Source organism: Lynx canadensis, chromosome E3, assembly GCF_007474595.2.
Source record: "Lynx canadensis isolate LIC74 chromosome E3, mLynCan4.pri.v2, whole genome shotgun sequence".
NCBI classification, from domain to species: domain Eukaryota; kingdom Metazoa; phylum Chordata; class Mammalia; order Carnivora; family Felidae; genus Lynx; species Lynx canadensis.
In genome coordinates, this window is record NC_044318.1 from 15,652,189 (window position 1) to 15,673,636 (window position 21,448).

The window sequence follows — 21,448 nt, forward strand, 5'->3', positions numbered from 1 at the left end:
AAGGTTGCAGGGGGGGAGGGGGACTGTGACGAGGACGGGACACAGCAGAGACTAGGGCCTTGAGAAAAATCAGGTTTATTAAAACAGCTCAGACATATTGGCTTATGAAGAGGTCAGTCCCCCCCCCCCCCCACCAAACGCTAACCTTTTTCATTTTCTTTATAAAGGTTAAAGGCTTATGGGTTGTTTTATAGAAAAAGCAACAGAGTCATTAGCGTAGATGCCAAAGGGCTCACCCTCACTTATACATTTCATGCCATCAGGTTAAAATTCTTTGCTTCGAATCACTGCTAGTGATTATGCTGGCCAAACAGTGCAGAGAACATGGGGCTTTTTAATGGCCGAGATGTTCGAAATGCCAAATAACAAAGGAATGACTTGCTTAGGACGGATGGAAACCATGACAGAAACAATGGGCTTTGAAGAGAATCATTTTCATGGAACTTACAGAAAAACAAGTCAAAAATGCCCCACATACCCTCCAAGACAGCAAGAGCCCCTCGAGTGCTCCACCCCCCCTGGAACTTGCACTCCATCAACATATGAGATCGGAGAACTCGCTGCGTGCTAGGCAGCAGCGTGTCCTCTCTCCCCGGGGAGGCCCTGCTACGCGACATCATCACAGAAAATCTGCTGTGGCACCTGCCTTCTGGCCTGCCAGCCCAGGGGGCTGGAAGCTGATGGTCCATCTAAGTTTTTGAAATGAACATGGGAATAAAAGCCTGGGAAAGGGCTCAGGCGGAGGGGGAAAACGAAACTGCTGCCCCAAGCCGGAATACTGCTGTGACTCCACCAAGCAGGGAGGCGGGCTTGTTTTCCGGCCGTTAACCTGGAGCAGGAGGCCCACAGAGGGCACGGTGGTGGGTCACCACTTTCTAAATGTGATGGTCACTTCAATTCCCAGATAGCCTTCTCTGTATTGGCACATGCCAGGATCCCTCCACCACCACTGGTTGGAAAGCTCACCCCATGATTCGGTTGGGACTCACCTTGGAATCACACCCACAACTCCTTAACTGCTCCTGACCCCCTGAAACGTGCAAACAGGCAAGCTGATGGAACAGTCCCCATTAGTCCTCTCAACGCAACAGTCATCTCCAAGAGGCCACCTGGGGTCTACTCGCTGGGGAGGGCAATGGTGTGGGGGACCTCCACAACCAACCCACACCAGCCTGGCCCACTGGCTGTGAATCTGGTTCTGTTCTACCCCCAGAGGATGAAACAGTCTGCCCAGCCACATTTTCGAGTGAGCCTAATACTATTTGCAATTAGCTTTGCTTTAGTTTGCAGGGATTGAGGTTGGTTTGGTATTACGTGTTTGTGTGTGTGTGTGGCAGGGGGCGAGAGGGCAGTCAGTGTTAGCTTTTCAGTTCAGCAGTGTTCACATTTACACGAAATCCCCTTGTGCAGGATTTCTAGATCTCCTGGCTGTGAGGCAGACTTGTTTGGCTACTGTTACTGATTTCTCCCTCAAGAAAGACACAGCCAGGGAATAAAATCGGTAAGAGAGATTCTTATTCTCTGGAACTTAAGTCTTTCACCAGAGGTGTCTTCCAGTGTAACTTGGCGGAGCAGTTGGGATCTGGAAACAAGGATAACACAGCTAAGAACTCTGTGCTTTGCAAAGTCAACATCAAAAACCAATGTGTTAACAATGTGCCAAAGAGAAGTCCCCTTGCTTTCTCCTAATGGGCTGAGTAATTCCCAAGAAAAGCAGCAAGCACTGTGTGTTATATTGCGCTGTTCTTGGGAAGTCATGTCCTTTTTTCTATAATCACGCACCCCTAATGGATGTTTCCTTACCCAGAAACCCCCTTCACTTTCTAAGTCCGGGGTGTATTTATAGACACTGGTCTTGAAGAGACCAGGAGGGCTTAAGAGTGACTGATGGGGCCATTTTCTAACCATATTTATTAAAACACACAGGCCAAATGCTTTTGAGTCAGGCTTTTCTTGGCACCCAATAATAAAACAGCCCAGTGGATGGCAAGGGGTTTTCAGAAAGCAAATCTGTGAGTCTATTTGTCTTTGAGCCTGTTCCAAACCAGTGCAAACCAATGCCTTGCATACCATTCAAAAGGCCAGGAAAACCCGAATTCCCTCCAGAGATCAAAGACCATCCCTGACTTACGTTTAAAAAAAAAAGAAAAAAGGAAAAAAAAAAAGCTCAGTTTGAGTTATGGAATTGGCACATGATATAAAGAATGGAAGTCCAATTTACATGTGTAAACTGGTATGCATTGTTTCTGAAAGAAGCATGTAGCTATGTTTGGAAATTAAATGTGGGAATGACAGTGTGTCTTTGGATTGCTGGAGAAACAAAATGATGTAATTCTACGGAGGCAAGATGTAAACAATGACAATTCTGCTGAAGGTCTGTTTGGCATCAGATAGTAAAACCTATTTTTGTGCTCACAGGATAGAAATGATAATCACTCCAATTTCTGAACACATCTTTTAAGGAGTAGAGGTGGGGGAATCCAGTGCCCAGCTGGGGCAGAGACAGGGGCCTGCAGCGGGCGGCGGGGGGGGGGGGGGGGGGGGGGGGGGGGGGGGTGTTACACTAGGTTGGATGTCAGCAAAATCTGTCAGGGTTTCACAACTCTGGGCTTTTCCTAAAAGTCACCTCCCAGGGAGGGAGAGGTACCTTGTGCATAATGAAAGCCAGAGAATTCATTGGGTACAAGAGCCCCAAGAAACAGGGATGTTTTCAAATGAATCCACAGACTAAGTTAACTAAGTATAGGTGGGTCTTCCGTGCGTGGAGAAAGGGGATAGAGAGGGAAAGAACAATGGAAGCATTGCATGCATTCTAGCCGCAAGGGGCGTCAACTTGAGCCAGTGTTTTTGCAGGGCCCGTAAGCAGCCCCCACAGAGCGGTGTGTCCCGGTGAAACTGCCCCCCAACACTGACTGCTCTTTAGGCTTCTGGCCAAAACATCACCTCTTGATACTTACGGTCCCTCCATTGAGCACAACGGCCATCTCAGTCGGCTGATATACATTGCTTCTAAACGGAGCGCTGGGTCTGTTTCCCAAGCTGCCATTGCGAAATCCCGCTGTTCGGAGAGCTGAGGGGAGGCGGGAAGCCGCAACACAACGCCAAAAAAAAAAAAAGAAGAAAAGAAAAAAAAAAGGAAAAAAAAAAGCCCCACAATTTTGTTTTCTTCCCCTGCATCAACACCGTGCTCCCAGCACACATCCCCCACCCCCCTCCCTACTCCTCCCCATTGTCACAAGCCAGATTCAAAACAAAAGTCACAAAGGGGCTTTGTTCTCTGGCTCTCTTGGAGCATGACCCATCTCAGTGGGGTTGGGAAGTTTGTAGAATCCAGGGCCAGGCTGCTGGGGTGGGGGGCAGGGTTTTGAGCCTCTACCAGAGCCCCCCCACCCCCACCCCCAGCCTCTGCAGCCCATGGGCGATAAGGAAGCACCTCTGCATCCCTCAAGGGTTTCCTCTCTCCCCACAAAACGTCATTCATGTCAAGTTCAATACCACACCGTTCAACCCTGTTCACTGTTTCTAGATACATGCAGGCAGACAACCCTAAGAATGTGGACACTGAGTACACAGTAGAGGTCATCTTCATGGGAAAGTGACGGGGGAGAGAACAGAGGGACTCCCAAGGACCAGGGTGGGGTATTTCTAATCAGGAAAAAAGGGAGAGTGGTAGCAGAGAAGGCAGAATATGTCAGCACTTTTTAACCTAAGAAAGGTGGGTAAATGGTGTTTCTTATTTGCTTTCTGCTTGTAGAGATCTAATTTTCCTTTTTTTGTAAAGAAAGCCCCAGTTACACAAAGAAACATGGAAGGGACAAATGCATAAGGCTAAGTTGAAGAAGCCAGTCAGTAAAAGCTGCATACTGTTGTGATTCCAACTCAGATATTCTGCTAAAGGCAAAACTATAGAGACAGTGGGAAGACTAATGATTGCCAGGGGCGTCAGGGGTTGGGGGGGGGATGCGGTGTGCAGTGAGGAACAGGTGGAGCACAAGGCATTTTTAGGGCCGGGAAACAATTCTATCTGACACTATAATGGTACATAGATGAGATTACCCGTTTGTCCAAATCTATAGAACTGCACAAACAAAAGAGTGAGCTCTAAAATGTAAATGGTGGACTTCAGTTAATAGTAATGTATCAATATTGATTTATCAACTGCAATAAATGTACCACTAATGCAGGCTATTGATAATAGGGGCATGTGGGAATTCCCTGTAGTTCCTGCTCAGTTTTTCTGTGAAACTACAACTAGTCTGAAAAACAATCTATTAAAAACTAATGAAGAAGGTAGAGGCACTATAAAAACAAAAGTCCATCTCAGCAGCAACATGGCATTGTCATAATTTTCATTCTCCTTGAAGGCACTAATCTTGCTTTGCTAAGAAAAGCCTCACTTCAGAGTCTTCCCTGAAGGGAGTCACTTGTCTGCCTGAAAAGTAGCACGAGAACTTGGGGTTTTTACAAATTACTTGAGGCAGGGACCAAAATCACCTTAGCAACATAGTGAACCGTCATAGACTGCCAGCTAGGAGCCAGGCACTGTGTAAAGTACTTTATATATTAACTCATTTAATTTTCATAGCATGATAGGTGCTTTCATTATGTCCACTTTACATGGGGCACAGAGAAATTAAGTTACTAGCCCAAGGTCCCACTGTTGGAAAGAGGCTACACGAGCATTCAAACCCAGGCAGGGAATCTTTTTTGGTTTTTGTTTGTTTAAGTTCATTTATTTATTTTTGAGAGAGACAGAGACATGTGAAGAGGGGAGGGGCAGAGAGAGGAAGACAGAGAGAGAGAATCCCAAACAGAGCAACCAAGAGTCAGACACTCATTTCCAGGTTGGGGCACCTGGGTAGCTCAGTTGGTTAAATGTCCAGCTCTTGGTTTTAGCTGAAGTCATGATCTCATGGTTTGAGGGATGAAGCCCCATGTTGGGCACTGCACTGACAACACAGAGCCTGCTTGAAATTCTCTCCCTCTCTCTCTGTGCTCCTCCCCTGCTCTATCTCTCAAAATAAATAAACTTAAAAAAAAAAAAGTCGGATGCTTACCTGACTAAGCCACTCAGGCGCCCTGAGAATCTGTGTTCTTAACACCATACTGGCTCCAAATACTGTTTTTAACCATCACATTCAGTTACCTGGAAGCAACTTTTTAAGAGAGAGAGAGGGAAAGAAAGAACTCAAGCTAGGGAGAGGGGCAGAGGGAGAGAGAGAGACAGAGAGACAGAGAGAATCTTAAGCAGGCTCGATGCTCAGCGCAGAGCCTGACATGGGGCTGGATCCCACGACTTTGGTATCACGACCTGAGCGGAAACCAAGAGTCAGATACTTAACTGACTGAGCCACGCAGGGGCCCCAGAAGCAACTTAAACTTAAGTGACAGCTCAGCCCAAGCTGGACCGAAGAAACTGAGGTAGGGTGAACAAATGTTCCCAGACATAGGTACGCCAGTGTTTGCTTTAACGTCTCCCTCCGCGCCTTCAAGCAGCTCATTATGCGTGAGCTGAGCACGGAGATACCTTACCCAGGAAGTAGAGAAGGGGGAGCCAGGGAGCGGCATCAGAGGACTCTTACTAGTCTCAACTCCTAGCCGATACCTGCTGGAAGAGAGGGAACACCAAACAGCACTGCTCTCCTGATAATGCAGAGAACCGGCCAGCTGCGGTGGGAGAATCTGGCCCCAACACATTTCCTCCAAGAAACAAAGGCTCGACTCTACTGGCCATCTGTGGGGTGCCTCAGCCCAAGGGCTCCTCTCTGTAGTAGTTATTTGTGGATCTCCTCTGGTAAACATCCCTCCCACATTCTGACAAAAATGTTGGCTACGACTGCCTTCTACCCTGGCCTGAGGTTGGCATGTGACTTCAACCTGCCCAATAAGTTCCAATCAAAGTTAACTCTGGGATTTTCGCTCAAGCATCCTGGGAAATGGTCCTCTTTTCCACTGGGACTCTGTGCAAGCCCAGAGTTTGGGGCTGTCATCATGCTAACAGGGCCAAGACATGGAGAAAGACCAACTGTAGTCATCATTCACGTCTCCGTGATCTAATGATTCCTGAAGCCTGATTCCCAGTACATTAATGTTTTGCTGTTGTTGTTATTTTGTTTTGTTTTTGCTGAAGCGAGTTCAAATCAGATTTTTTATTGCTTGCAATGTCAAGTGTCCCAACTAACACCCCACTCTGACCTGGGTCAGCTGTGAAAGACAAGCAGGGCTCATCCATAAGAGTGTCCCCACAGGAATCTAAGTTTACAGGCTGAATGCCGGCCTTCTCTTGCCCAGACTCTGAAAGTGAGGCTAGATTGGCCCTCCCCTAAAAGCTGATTTCAGGGCCTTCCATTAGGAAGCTAAGAGTCAGAGTTTAAATAGCCCTTCATCCTAATGAGATCTGAGAGCCCAAATCCCCCAAAAGAAAGAACACTTTTCTTTACTGCTCCTTTGAAAGGTGAACATTTAATATGCCTTGTTAACACTTTCCCAGATGTGATCTGAGGTGCTACATCCTTCAGTGCATTTTAATCTTTTATCACATACCTCATGCCTTGTTGATACTTATTAATAAGCGAGAGGCTGATGAAGTGGTATCTACCTAGGGTCTCATTTTGGGGAAGGAAATACAGAAGCTGAGGGCACTGGGACTTGATCTGCAAGGAAAGAGAGCCCAAAAGGCTGGCTAGCTAAAATGCAAACGAAACAGGGCTAACTGTAGCTCCCTTTGTGGGGCCTGGTTCCCTAAAATACAAGCTGGCTGAGGTCAGCACTAAAGACAACAGCTGTTCTCACAGTGACAAGGAAGCATACCCAGATGTTCCCCAGCCAGCAAAGCAAGCGTTTCTAGAACAAAGGCAATCCTAGCCAGGACTCCAATTTAGCCTATGTGAACTTTGCCTGGGGCTCACCCTGCCTGGTCCCATTGGTCCCAGGTGAATTCTGGTGGACACACATTTGGGATGATCCAAAACAGGGCTATTAAAACTAAGTCTGACAACATCCAAGGTTGGGGAAGAAGTGGGGAAACAGGAATGGGGTTCTCATGAGTTATTAAGCCGGGGGAGGCGGAAGACAGTAAATTAGTTTAACTTCTGGGGGGCCATTTGGCTGTATATATGAAGATTTAGAGACTCTTTTATGCATGTCTAGGAATTTTTTTTAAGTTAATTGATCATGGGCCCAGAGGTGAATGTTCACTGCAGCATTACTTATCCGGAAAGCCAGAAACAAGTGGAATGAATATGCATCAGCAGAGGATGAGAAAAGTAAACGATTGTGCCTAATGGGAAGCTCGGCATCATGAAAAGGATACTATGCTCCGCAGTCACTGGCCTGGAAGGGCCTCTGTCCGTGAGACAATGCTGATTTAAGCAAGCACACTGCAGAACACTGCGTACGTTGGTGGCTACATCTGTGAGTCACTTGGAGAGCTCAAAAAACCTAAGCCCAAACAGACTTATCCAATCAGAACAAGGGGGCAGGCCCTGGTAATTTTTTTGAGCTGCCCAAGTGATTCTAACGTACAGCTAGGTTAAGAACCGCTCTATGGGATTGTCTCGTGTGTGTGTGTGTGTGTGTGTGTGTGTGTGTGTGTGTGAAAGAGAGTGGGAGGAAGAGAGGGAGGGAGGGAGAGAGACTGTGTGTGTTCACTGAGAGATGTCTGGCAAGATGGGAGCAGTCAGCAGCAGCTCCCTTTGGATAATGGGATTCTGAACAATTTTTGTTATTTTTACTTGCTGAAACTTCTGCATGATTATTGTTGGTTTTTGTCATCAAAAAGGAATAATAAAGCTATTTTGTTTTGGAAAAGAAAGAGGGGACAGAAAGACAACTCACTTGGCTTGGGAATGTGTCAGAGTGTGAAATAGAGGAGGGTGTGACGTACCCCTAGACCCCTCATCACCAATGTGCCAGGCCTGATACTATTGGTACTGACCTGGGTCCCAGATACCTTTGTCCCTGGATCTTACGTACATATGAAGTACTGGCTGCATTTTCACAAGAAAAGATGCATATAGTAGAGAACCAACATCCCCCCTCTTCCCTGCTCTTATAGTGTGAGCTTGAACAAGTTGCCCGATATTCCTGGACATCAATTTCCTGCTCTATAAAATGGGGGACTGATAAACCCTGTATCCTCAAGGCACAAAGTTGTCCAGGCACATCAGTAAGATAAGGGCCACTCAAGTGCTTCGAGGAGAGAGGAGTATTCTTTTTTTTTTTTAGATACTGATTTATTTGTTTTGAGAGAGCCAGCATGAATGGGGGACAGGCAGAGGGAAAGAGAGAGAGAATCTTAATCAGGCTCCACACTCAGCACAGAGCCTGATGCAGGGCTTGATTTCATGATTGTGAGATCATGACCTGAGCCGAACTCAAGAGTTGGATGTTTAACTGAGCCACACAGGTGCCCTGAGAGATGAGTAATTCTGTGGTAGACTAATCAAGCATGTGGCCTCTGGATCCAGCCTGTGTGGACTCAAACCCTGGCTCTGCCTCTTAGGCAAGATGTGTAGCCTTTCTGTGCGTCAGTGTCCTATCTGCAAAACGGACCTCAGTGGGTTATTGTAGGGATTAAATGAGATTAGCCACTAAAATGCTCAGAATGGTACCTGGTCCATGGTAAACACCTACTAAGGTTAAACGTTCTTACTTTTGAAGACCCCAATGCTTGGATAGTTCTAGCATCTCTGTTTTATTACAAGTAAACTAGACCATCAGGTTCAACAACACTGAGTCTTAACCATCTGGGGTTCACAGACAGCTTTGAGAATCTGACAAAGTGACAGACAAAAATTCCCCAATGAACGTACAAAAATGTACATCCATTTCAGGAGTTCTTAATACCTTTGAGGTCCAAGGGGAGTCTATGGGTCTCATATAAAGAGGACCCTGTTCCAGGAGGAGCCAGGGAAGAGGTGGCTCCACCAGGACCCCACGAATTAGCCAGGCTCCTGACCTCTGCTCATCACATTCCCTGGAGGGCCCTCTGGGCTCCCAGTGATTATCCCCATCCTGACTCCTATCTTTTCCTGGTAACATGGTGAACCAGTGCCACCAGAGCTGACACTCCTGCTAAATCCTTTGACAAACATGGGCTTGCTGGCCTGAGGCTTTCTAGGAAGAATGAAACAGCTCTGATAAATACCACACCAGGGTTTCCAGCCCTGTCCACAGGTGGGGCCTCCCTCCAGTGGGTCTGGCCAGGAGTCGGGGGTACAGATGAAGCTGGGCACATCCAGGTGGGGAGGAGGGCACTGGGTAGCCTTGGAGGACCTGATGGTTCGATGTGCTTCCCCCTGCCTGCAGGGGACAGCCAGGCTGCTATTTTAGCACTCAACCCAGAAAAGTAGACTCTGCAATACAGCTGGCTGGTGAACATTGCCCAGGTACCTTGGTGAGCATCACTGAAAAGGGGACTGTGACCATCTGGAATGGGCCATCTCCCAGCTGTATGTCCTTGGGCAAGTGACTGAACCTCTTAGAGTCTCCACTTAATTCATCTATAAGGTGGAGATAGTAATGGGACCTATCTCAGTGGGTGGAGGTGAGGCCTAAAGAGAAAACAGAGGTTAAGGCCTTAGAATAGTGCCTGGCACATAGTAAATGCTCAATAAACAATGACTATACTAGGTAATAATTACTACTGCTGCTGCTGCTACTACTATTAATGCTGTCATTATTATTATTATTATTATAGCCCCTGATAAATCTTCAGGTAACTGAGAAAAGGCAATTTTATTTAATTTCAAGTGCTGGGAACTTAGCCGACTCACTTGAAGTAATGACTCTAAGAAATACTTCTGAAGCATCTATAGGGGCTCTGAGTACCTGCATCACATCCTCTAGGCCCACCTCTGAATCCCGCCACAGCAGTGTGGACAGTCCTGGGTACCCAGACAGCCTCCACCTCTAGTGCCCACTAAGTCTCTGCTTTTGTGCCTCAGAAGCCAATGGAACTTATGTAGCCAGAGTAGTGGGAGATGTGACAATGAGAGTAGGAGACCGAGGACACACATGAGGGTGAGTGATGGAGGAACTGGTGGCAGATGCTACAGGCTCCAGATTTCAAAGATCAAGTCTGAGGCTCGTTCTACATGCATCCCTGGCAGGGCCGAGTCCCAGCTGCCCACAGCAGTGGCCAACATATTGATCTACTTGTTGGGCATTTCTGCCTTCTTGGTCTCGTTATCCGTCCCTCTCCCTTGCAGGGAACACTTCCTGGGTAAGCCAGCTGTACCCAAGTCTTGGGCTCTGCTTTCAGGGGAACCCAAACAAGATACACATCCAGCATGCCAGGTCCTGGGGGAGACCCTCAGCATGTGACACTCAGTATGTTACTTTTCACAACTCGAGAGGTACATTCTCTCATCGTCTGTATTTTACAGATGAGAAAAACAGGTTCAGAGAGGTAAAGCAATTTGCTTAAAGCCACACGTCGAGGAAGTACAAAGGCAGGATTTGAATCCAGACATCTGACTCCAGGGCCCAATTCATACACTCGTGATGACGAAAGTGGGAAGGAGACACAAGCGTTGCTCCCAATATCCCCTGCATCCATCTAGCACTTGGACTACAAACTCAAACACTTCCAGGTAGCCAGAGAATTAATGTTAATATGTTATAGTGGCTGGGTTAGGGGCAACAGGGAGTGGTGGGGAGTGTGGTAAACACAAAGTGGATCCCCATGTAAAGGAACAGCCACTTGGACTGCTTGCATAATTTAACTATTGTAAATAATATTGCATAGACATAGGGGTGCATATATCCCTTCCAACTAGTGTTTTCATATTCTTTCGGTAAATAGCCAGGAGTGCAATTACCGGATCATAGGGTAATTCTATTTTTAATTTTTTGAGGAACCTCCATACTGTCTTCCACAGTGGCAGCCCAAGTGTCCCTCAACAGATGAATGTATAAAGAACACGTGTGTGTATACAATGGAATATTACTCAGCCATAAAAAAGAATGAAATCTTGCCATTTGCAACAACATGGGTGGATCCAGAGAGTAGAATGCTAAGTCAATGCAATACTGTATGATTTCACTCTTATGTAGAATTTAAGAAACAAAACAAACGGAAAAACAAAAACAGACTCTTAACTATAGAGAACAAACCAGAGGGGAGGTGGGTGGAGGTGGGAGGGTGGGTAGCATAGTTGAAGGGGATTAAGAGTACACTTGTCCTGATGAGCACTGAGCAATTATTCGGAGCTGTTGAATCACTGTATTGTGCCCCTGAGACTAATACAACACTGCCATGTTAACTACACTGGAATTAAAAACAAACAAACAAAAAAAAAGGAACAGCCACAACTCCTGAGAGGTCGGGCCTTCCTGCACACACCGTCCATCAGCTCCAGACAATTGTTGCCAGGTGGGAATGTCGACCCAGCATTGCCAGAGCTGACTTTTCAAAAGAGGTGAGAAACCTGGGTTTTATATTTAAATAAGTTGGCAATGGATAGGAAAACATGCTAAATAAAAACCCATCTCTGGGCCAGTTTTATTTAGCACAGGAGCCAATGTTTGTGGGCTCCCATCTGCCAGGACACTGCCCTCCCCCATCCCCCCACCCCCCCGCCCGGATCACCCATCCCCACTGGAGAGAAAGAAGGGAGTCCTTCTGGGGCAAGTGGCCCCAGAGGCCACCCCGCGCCAGGGGGTGGGGTGGCGATCACGTTACCTGCGTTGTGTTCATCCATGGAGAAGGCCTTGTTCTCCATGTAGGTCCGCGGCAGCTGCACATCCTCCTCAAACGCCGTCTCCCGCATCCTCGGCTGCGACGTGTCGAAGTAGTTGGGCGTGTTCTCCTGCGGGGCCGGCAGAATGGTGCAGTGGATTTCAGGGATGGCATGGAAGATGACGAAGACCCAGCCGCTGGCCACCAGTGTGATGGCCAAGGTGGGGTCGCCCCAGGCGTCTCCCTGCCGCAGCTCCGCGTTGCCAAAGAGGTACATGGTCATCCAGGCCACCCAGATGAGCACAGAGAGGAAGGCCGTGACCAGAATGCAGGCCCCGTTCTGCTTCCACTTCTTGAACTTGCCGCACAGCGTGAAGAGGGCCAGCCCCAGGGCCGCCACAAGCAGTACCATGTCGTAGATGAGGGCCATTACAAAGTCCATGGGCTCGTAAGCGCAGGCCGGCTTCGCGTCGCGCAGCACGGTCAGCACCAGCCACTCGATGGCGATGATGACCTGCACGAGCATCAGGCACAGCGCCACGCCCACCAGCTGCCAGCCGGATGGGCTCTTGCCGTGGCGCACCAGCCTCCGCACACGCCACGCCTGGCTCAGTAGGCAGGAGAAGCAGAGCGCGAAGAGGACGCCCCAGAGGAACCTGCGGACCGAGCAGATAGTCTCGTCCTCCCGGATGATGAAGGCGAACGTCAGCCCGAAGAGGCCCAGGGTCCCCAGGAGGAAGAGGAAGTGGAGGCCCACGGGGTCCTTCTTCTCCTTGTCCTTGATAAATGGCAGCCGCACCAGCAGGATGAGCATCAGGAGCAGCGTGATCAGGGCGCCTGCCCCGGCCACCGCCTCCACCACGATGCCCCAGATGGTGTCCAGGTCGCAAAGGGACACGTACTGAGGGAGGAGATCCAATCCGCAGCCCCGGGACGTGCTTGAGTTCTCAGAAGCCCCGGAGGCAATTACGAAGAGCAGGAGGAAGGCGAGCACCTGGTGGGTTCTCATCTTTCCCTCTGACACCAGAAATGTTCCAGAATATTGAGGATAGAGGAGATGTTTGGAGGGAGAAAAAGACCAGTTCACTGTCAGATTCCCACTTTCCTGACTTCTTTAAGACCCACCTCCTTTCAAACCTGCTAGCCCATAAGTTACCTCTGACAGGTCAGAAAAAGGCACCCCTTTCTCCAGACAGCACAGCCCCTGGGGTGGGGGTGGGGTGCACAACCCAGATTTCAGCTCCCATCTGCTGCCTTGGTCTGGCACAGTGAACAATCATGAATCATCATTGCTAGTGGTTGGAGAAGAGCGTGAGAGAGAGATTCACTCTCTCTGTATACTCTTTTGTATTCTTTGATTTTTATATTCTGTGCTGTGTCTGACCTCTTCAAAAATAAGGGAATGAAAGCAAAACTTTAAAGAGACAGCCATGAACCCAGCACTGTGCTGAGAATGGTATGTACTGCCTCCTTTCAGTCTCTCAATGGTAACGGCTAATATTTACGCATGACTCACTCGAAGCCAGGCACTAGGCACATCCAGTCCTTACCCTGGTGACAAAACAGGGTCTCCAAGGGGTTAAGATACTCGCCCAAGCTCCTAGAAGCATGCCCTCATTTCCAACATACCATATCCAATATGAACTATCTTCCTGGGATCCCCCTCTCCCTCTGCCCTCACACCTCCCCCAAAGGTCACCAGGAAACCCATCCTCACTGCACCTCCATCCCTCCCTCCCCAGGTGCTTGCAGGATTCCCCTTGGTACTCTTTCTGGACTCCCCACAGCAGCCATGGCAAATGGGCTTAACCCAAGTCCCATCTTGCCCCTCCTGCTCCTTCTGCTTAAACACTCTTGACCCCTTGAGTGGAAAACTGCGCCCCCCCCCCACCTCCCTGACCATGTCACCCTCTGAGACCTTGGCCAAGGTCACAGCCCCATCCCTCTTCACCAGAGCCCGTCTATTTCTTTCTTTGCTCTAATCATCTCTGTATTTTTTTTTTCTTCCCTGTTTACTTTATTTCTCTCATTCTTTTTCCTCTTTTCCCTGCCTTTCTCCACTTCAAGATGCAGGAGGACACAGACACTGTCTAGGTCATCACGGTAGACCAGGGTTTCTCAACTTTGGGGTCACTGACATTCTGGGCCGACCATTCTTTGCTGTGAGGGCCGTCCTGTGCATTGTGGGATGTTCAGCAGTGCCCTTGGCTTCTATCCACTAGATGGGTGCCCGTGGCACACCCACTCCCCCAACTGTGACAACCCCAAAATCTTTTGACGTTGCCAAATGTCCCATGGGGGTGGGGATGCAAGATCGCTGGGATGAACACCACTGGTGTAGACTGAAGCGCCAGCACACAGTGCTGGCACAAAATAGATGCTTAGTAAATGTTGAATGAACGACAGACTTATTCACCACGACCCTATCCTCTACCCCACTGGCACCAGCTCTTGCTTTTGGAGGGAGCCTGGCCTTCAGAAAGCCATGGCCTACACAGCTCTGCTCTCTTGGTCATTTCCAGGGGGCTCAGGCTGGACCTACCACCTTGGCTGCACATGAGTCAGGCTGTAACCAGCCACCTCCAGCCACCTCCAGCTCATCCCTGGGGCTTCCTTAAGTAAATGCAGTATCGACTTCTCTCTCTCTCTCTCTCTCTTTCTGCTCTTTTATGGGATCCCGTGAGCAGCACTGATCCTGCCTTGACTGTGAAGCCATTGACTGGGATAAATTATTGATGACACTGGATGAGGAGCCTGGTGCTATACGGATCGTCACCTTTGCCTATAGATGAGAGAAGGCAGGCCCAGAACAGGAGGCATCTGGCAAGAGATGCTTCTTTTTTTTTTTTTTTTTTAATGTTTATTTATTTCTGAGACAGAGACAGAGCATGAGTGGGGGAGGGGCAGAGAGAGAGGGAGACAGAATCTGAAGCAGGCTCAGATTCTCAGGTCGCTCGAACGACTGAGCCAGCCAGGTGCCCCATGGCAAGAGATGCTTCTTAAATGCATCCCAGCATCCCACCCAAGCAAATTAGGGGTGAGGATGCACGCCAGAGGCTGGCAGTCAGACTCATGGTCCGGCCCCTATTCATCCAGCCAATTAACTTCCCTTTTTGTATCAAGCCAGTTTGAGCTGGGTTTGTGTTACTTGCCAACAAAGAAGTTCTATTATTCCTCCCACATCATGTGGCCCCCTTCTTCCAGGACGTCCTCCCTCCCCAACATCTAGGCATGTGGATGCAACCAATGGCAGCCAGGCATTTTAGTGGGATCCAGCTGTCTCAAGTGGGATTATTATTATTATTGTCAAGGATGCCCATGAGGGGACAGCCACCCCACTCTACAGAACAATGTCTAGGATGATCTGGACGGCTACACACTGCCTCAGAATGAAGCAGTCTGGCTCATGTAGGATTTCTGGGGGATTCAGAATTGCCCTCCAGAGTTTTCTATTTTGCCATAGTGACAATGACAGTAACTAAGTCTTAGTGCTTGCAACACTGTAGGCACACTTTTATGAACTTCACATATAGTAATGACTTATAATCTGCACAGTGACATTACGAGGCAAGTACTATTACTATTTCCATTTTACAGGAAATAAAACATGGAGTTCAGCTGGCTTGTTCGAGGTCACACAGCTAGAAAGTGGTGGAGCCAGGAGGCAAACAATTGTACTATTGTTACTTGGGCTTCTTATGACAGACCAGGGCTCTAGAAATGTCACCTGGTGAGGGAGCCCTTTGCTGGCCAGTCTGTCTAAACTAGGTCCTTCCTGCCTCCCTTAAGCTCTATGCCAGTACTTTTGATTTTCATCTTTGTAGCATGTGCCATAATTTCCAAATATTTTGTTACCCTTTTGGTCTGTTTCCCCCCTCTCCCATGTCCAAGCCCTTGTTTGTCTTGTTCTGCACAGACTCTAGTACTTGGCACATGGGCAGGGCTCACAACCCAGCTGCTGGATAAATATGGATGAATGGATAAATATGGTCTCAAACAGGGGCGCCTGGGTGGCGGAGTCGGTTAAGTGTCGGACTTTGGCTCAGATCATGATCTCACGGTTCATGGGTTTGAGCCCCGTGTCGGGCTCTATGCTGACAGCTCAGAGCCTGGAGCCTGCTTTGGATTCTGTGTCTCCCTCTCTCTCTCTGTCCTTCCCCTGCTTGCATTCTGTCTCTCTCAAAAATAAATTAACATTAAAAAAAATTTTTTTGGGGGGTGCCTGGGTGGCGCAGTCGGTTAAGCGTCCGACTTCAGCCAGGTCACGATCTCACGGTCCGTGAGTTCGAGCCCCGCGTCGGGCTCTGGGCTGATGGCTCAGAGCCTGGAGCCTGTTTCCGATTCTGTGTCTCCCTCTCTCTCTGCCCCTCCCCCATTCATGCTCTGTCTCTCTCTGTCCCGAAAATAAATAAACGTTGAAAAAAAAAAAATTAAAAAAAAAAATTTTTTTTTAAGTACATGGTCTCAAACCGTCATGTGACCCCAGTAGGGCAGATGTTCTTACTGCTGTCTTACAGAGGAAAGAACTGACGGTCTGAGAGGGTTAAGTCCAAGTTTCATCCTCAGACTGCCAACAGCAGCAGTGTCGCCTGGGAGCTTGCTAGAAATGCAGAATCGCAGAGGGTGGGCCTAGCCCCCTGTGTTTCAACAAGCCCCCGCAGCAAGCTCCAAGTGTGTTCAGATGACTGGGCACACGGAGGGCTGAGAAGCTCAGACATACATGCAGCAGGGTAAGCCAGGACCCACGGCCCCAGTACATTCTGCCTCACCAACCCTGCCAGAGAGCAAGCGGGAGGCACCCACTGTCAGGATGCACCCCATCCAGCTGAATCAGCCACTTAGTGCTTCCTCCCCCCCCACCCCCCCCACTCTGCATCCCCGCCCCAGGAAAAGAGCAGTGCTCCAGGAATCCCAAACTGAACAATGCCAGATTAGAGGTTTCAAGTCAGCCGCAGGCAAGGCTGATTGGGACGGGATGAATATATGGCAACAGACCCATGGGATGGAGGCGTGCAGCTCCTCAAAAGGAGTAATGAACAAATGTGAGCGACTGCACAAGCCTCGGCTCACATACTAATTACCTTTGCTGCCAGCCGGGCTCCCAGAAATGTGACTCATTCAGAGTCCCTTAAATACACTATCTCTCTCTCTGTGTCACACACACACACTCTCTCTCTCTCTCTCTCTCTCTCTGTCCACCACCCCCACCTGCAGAGGGGCCAGAAGCCTCCGGCAGGTGGTGGAGGAACACGCTCCATTTCTCCGTCTCTCCACGAGCTGGGGCCTGTAAAGGCTGGAAAGAATGCAGGCAAGTTTCCTTGCGTGAGAAAGGACAGCGCTGCCTGCCTGAAGGCCACATTCAGGGCTGGTTCTCCCAGCCGCGATCCCCATCAAGCAGGGTGAACTGCTGAGTGAGGTCTTCTGGTTTCAAGTCCTGCCCTTGCCACTTGCTGGTACCTGGTGACCCTGGGTGGCTGATTGAACCTATCTTGCCTCAGTTTTCCTCATGTGCAAAATAGGGGCGTTAACAGTACCCAATATGTGGTTGTGAAGATTAAAATAGTAAGTTTTAGGACAGTAGTTGACACAGGGTATGCTGTCTGTTAAATAAATAGAAATGGTTGGTAAATATTCCCTCAACTGAGGTTATGAACTTTCCTGACTGCTTTTCCAGGAGGAGCAGTTGCCATGGAGATGGGGGAAGAAGGGGGTTCACCCAAGTGTTTATCCACCACTGGTTTCCAGCCTTCCCCATCATGCCAAGCAAAGAGATCCCTGAGTAGAAGGGGAGATATCTTTGGTAGTAGTCTACTCTAAGAACCTCTAAACTCACCTGATACCCAAAGCAGGTGCTCTAAGTGGAAGCCTCCCTGTGAAGGTGGTTTTCCCACGGGAAACCCAGGCCAGCCTGGGTGCCCTGAAGCCCAGTCTCTCTGTCAAGAAGTCAGAGGGAGCACATCCAGGGACCAGACACTGGCCATTCCCTTGGGAAACTAGTGTCCTCATCTGCCCACTACCCATATGAAAAGAGATACAAGATGTATAAAACCACTCTGAACACACAATCTGACCAGCCTCTCTTCAGCTACTACCAGCAGGGCTCTAAGGAGACCACTTATCCTCCACCTTGAGGCCCCTTCCAGTGCCCAGCAGATCAGAGGCATCTTAAACTATCTTCTTTAAAGATGTGGGGAGATGCTAGAGCATGGAAGGGAAAGAAAAAAAAAAAGAAAACAAAACTGAGCAGGTGGGGAGGGGGCTGTCCCACTCCCAGGCATAGTTAGTAGTTTGGTACGTGGATGAATGCCTGGCACAGAATTTACCCACCCATCAATCTCATCCAGAGTGGAAGACCGCAGTGGGAGTGAAGCCAGACATAACTATGTGACATGGGGCATTACTTAACCTCTCTCTCAGTCTCTTCCTCTATAAAACAAAGATAGCGGCTGCCTTCACAAAGCCGGTGTGAAAAGTACCCGAAAAATACTCAGCAAAGGGTTGGGCACAAAATAATTGTCTTATTAAAAAGACAATCATGATTCCATTGTCTTTCCTGTTGAGAAAATGGAGGTAGAGAAGTGAGGCAGCTTGGCCAGAGGCTTACTGGAATTCATAGGCCATTTCTCTAAATGGACGAAAACCCATTTCTCCGAACTCCTGACCCAAGGCTTTCCACTGCACCTCTGATTTGAGCCTTCACCCCACGTCTGGCAGAAGGCCAGGATGAGGCTGTGAAGCCAGTCTCCCCATACACCCCAGCATGACACCGTGTCCCAGCCCACTCCTGTTAGAGCTGATGGTGCTGGTACATTTCCTGCTCTGTGAGATTAAACTGTTACAAGGTTTCCTGACATTAAACTCTTTCCCAGACCCACAATCCCACCATCTGATATCTTTTCCAAGTTACACCATCTCATAATCTTCATTCCCAACGCTGCCCAGACCACCAGCCTATTTGGGGGCCCTTGAATTTAATAAGCCTCCTAGGTTAGTAAACAGGGTTGCCAGAACACAAGCTCCGTGATCCATGAATATGCAAAGCAGCTCCAATCCTGTAAATAAAAGCAATCATTTAAATGCAAATTGCATCCCTGGCTGTCCATTCCGGGGTGGATGGTTCCTCTTGGGCAGTAATTCCAAGAAGAAAATGTGACTAACTCAGAACCCCCAGGAAGCTCAGCGTGAAGTGCTTATGGGGCCAAGGGCTCTGGGTGGGGATGGGCAAGAACTACCTCAAAGTGGGGAGTGAATTTTAAAACCTGAGCAGCTCCTCAAGTGGGCTCACAGGGCAGGCCAGGATCAAAGCAGTCCCCACAGGCTGTATGGAGACCCTCAGAGGCTCCCCGCACCTCAACATCCCCAGAGGCAGAACGAAAGGGGAGTTGCTTTCCACTTCCATGTTGAGGTCAGGGGAGTTTTAAAAATTAACATCCCTTGGTTCCCACTCAAAACCCTCCAAGGGTTCACTGGCCCAAGGAGAATAAAACCTAAACTCCTTTCCATGGCCCAAAAGATCGTGGTCTCGCTGGTCTGTACCATTCCTTCTCCCACCCACCCCCTCCACATCTGCTTCCGAGCTCCAGCCACAATGGCCTTTGTTCAGTTCTAAGCTCATTCCCACCTCCAAGCCTTTGCACTTGCAGTGCCCTCTGCCTGCACAGTGGTCCCCCAAGATCTCCCACTGTGGGAGATCTTGCCAGGCTCCACAAAAATATCACTCCCAAGAATGGTCTTCCATACATACATCAACACTAGTCACTTTATTTGACATCCTCCTGTTTTATTTTCCTGGCAGCTCTTATCCCAATTAGAAGTTATATCTACTTGCTATTCATTTACTTATGTAGTGTTTGTTCACCCACCTGGCCGGTGCCCCGAGAGCGGGGGCTTGTCCATTTTCTACACTGTACTGCCCCAGACCCAGTTCTGTAGGTGGTACATTTACTAAAAGAACAAATTAAGCAATAAAGATTTTGAGCCCTTTCTAACAAGGCTGCTTGCCTGCCCCAAATGGCTACTTCTTTCCCCTTCCATTTTTCTCTTTCTCAACTCAGCTGACCCCTTTTCAGACTTAGAGCAGGAACAGATAGAAAACCCTTCACTCCACAGCCTAGTTACAAAACTGGCCTCGTGGAGTGCTCCCAACCAACAGATGATGATTTGCATTCTATTTACATGCTATTTGCATGCAGCTTAACTCGAAGTTTGAATGCTCCGAAAGCCCCCCACCCCACCGAAGAAACTTCTGAATCAAGGTTCCTTGGCTGAAGTTCCGTGGCTTTTGTGCCAGGTCCCTTCCTTCACTTTTCCCTCACTTCTCTTGTCTTTTCGAGGACCCCCAGTTCCTCCTGGGCGCTGCTCAAGTGCCCCCCCCCCCCCCATCCTGGCGCAGTTGGGCAGCCAGTGTGGCGCGTGGGCCGGGGCCCCAGACAGGGACGCCGCTGCCCGCCACACTCCAGGGGCCTTTGTCCGCGCTCCAAGGAGCCGCCCCCTTAGCGAACCGGGGACGAGTTGGGAGGGGGAGATTGGCCAGGCCTGTGTGTGACAGAGCAAGGGCCACGGAACGAACTCGCGAGCTGCGCTGGGCCGTCCTCGGTGGCAAGGTCGGCGCTCCGCTCCCAGCCTGCTTAACTCGCTCCCCCGGGCCCAGGCGGGTGCGGACGGTAGGGATCCCGGGATGTGCGGGGCTGGGCACATCCCCTAGGACAGCGAACGCACCACAGCACAGGGCTCGTCCTAAGCCCCAGCCGGGTCTGAACGAAACGCCAACCCCTCGCCATTGTATGCAGCCGCCCCTCATTTGTCCCTCGGCCCCAGGTCTCGGCTCTGCCTCTCTTCCCCCGCAGTGTTCCCCCCTTGTCCCGTAGTGCGCAGGCACTGTCGGCTGCGAGCCTGGCCCCCAACCCCTGCAGCAGGTGCGGCAGCTCACCCCCAAAGCCGGGTCCTTATGCCCCCAGCTTCGTCTGCCCTGTCTGTGGTCAGCCCCCACGCTGACCACACGGCCCCCGGACCTGCCCGCGGCTCCCCTCACACGACGAGTTACTCGGGTACGGCTGGACTCCTTTACACTACTCCCAGCTGCCCTTTACCTGTGGTCGCCCCCAGACCCTCCTCAGAGACTCGGATCTCCACCTGGTCCGTGTACACAGCACCCCCCCCCCCATAAAGGTCTCCAGGCCTCCCCTCCCCCCGCCCCGCCCTCTACGGCTCTTCTCCCGCGGCACTGTGGTACCCCCCCACTGTCGACCCCCATCTCCCCCAGCAGACTAACCCCCGGGGCCGCTCAGAAGGGCGCAAAAAGCAGACTCCCAATCCTCCTAAGCCCACGGCGGGAAAAGTTTCTGGGGTCGTCCAAGCTCCCTCCACCCCATCGGCGCTGCTTGCACTCACCGACCCCCGCGGCCACGCAGCGCCGACGCTCCTGCTGTTCTCGGCCTCAAGTCACATCTCTGCAGCGCGGCTGCGGCCCCCGCCCCGCGCGCGCCCGTCCGCCCGCCGGTCCTGTCTCACTGCATAGCCCTCGCGAGCCGATGCCTCGCGAGGCGCCCCCTGGCCCCGCGCTTGCAGCTGCAGCCGCGGCGGCCCCGCCCCCTGGCCGGCCCCGCCCCCGGGGCACCCAGCTCCGCCCCTTGCCCCTGCCCCACAGGCTCTTCCTCACGGAACCCCGCGCCAATTGCGCGGCGCCTCTCCATCCTCTCCACCCGTTGCAAGCCCCTAGCTCCTTGCCGGAGCGCTGAGACGACCCCCTTCCAAGGTCCCAAATTT

At 50.1% G+C, this 21,448-nt stretch overlaps 1 protein-coding gene across 2 annotated transcripts; it reads right to left on the reverse strand.

Moving 5' to 3' along the window:
* Positions 1-59: 59 nt before the first annotated feature.
* Positions 60-21,202, reverse strand: GPRC5B (G protein-coupled receptor class C group 5 member B). Of its 2 annotated transcripts, none has more exons than XM_030301015.2 (4): positions 21,074-21,202; positions 11,687-12,700; positions 2,958-3,070; positions 60-1,582 (listed from the first exon to the last, which is right to left on the reverse strand). In XM_030301015.2, exons 2-4 carry the CDS (start codon positions 12,690-12,692, stop codon positions 1,538-1,540), a joined length of 1,164 nt encoding a protein of 387 aa, XP_030156875.1. In that variant the 5' UTR covers positions 12,693-12,700; positions 21,074-21,202; the 3' UTR covers positions 60-1,537. The 2 variants fall into 2 exon arrangements, with proteins under 2 accessions (XP_030156875.1, XP_030156874.1); XM_030301014.1 differs by lacking the exon at positions 21,074-21,202 and adding an exon at positions 19,546-19,626.
* Between the last annotated feature and the right edge of the window lie 246 nt (positions 21,203-21,448).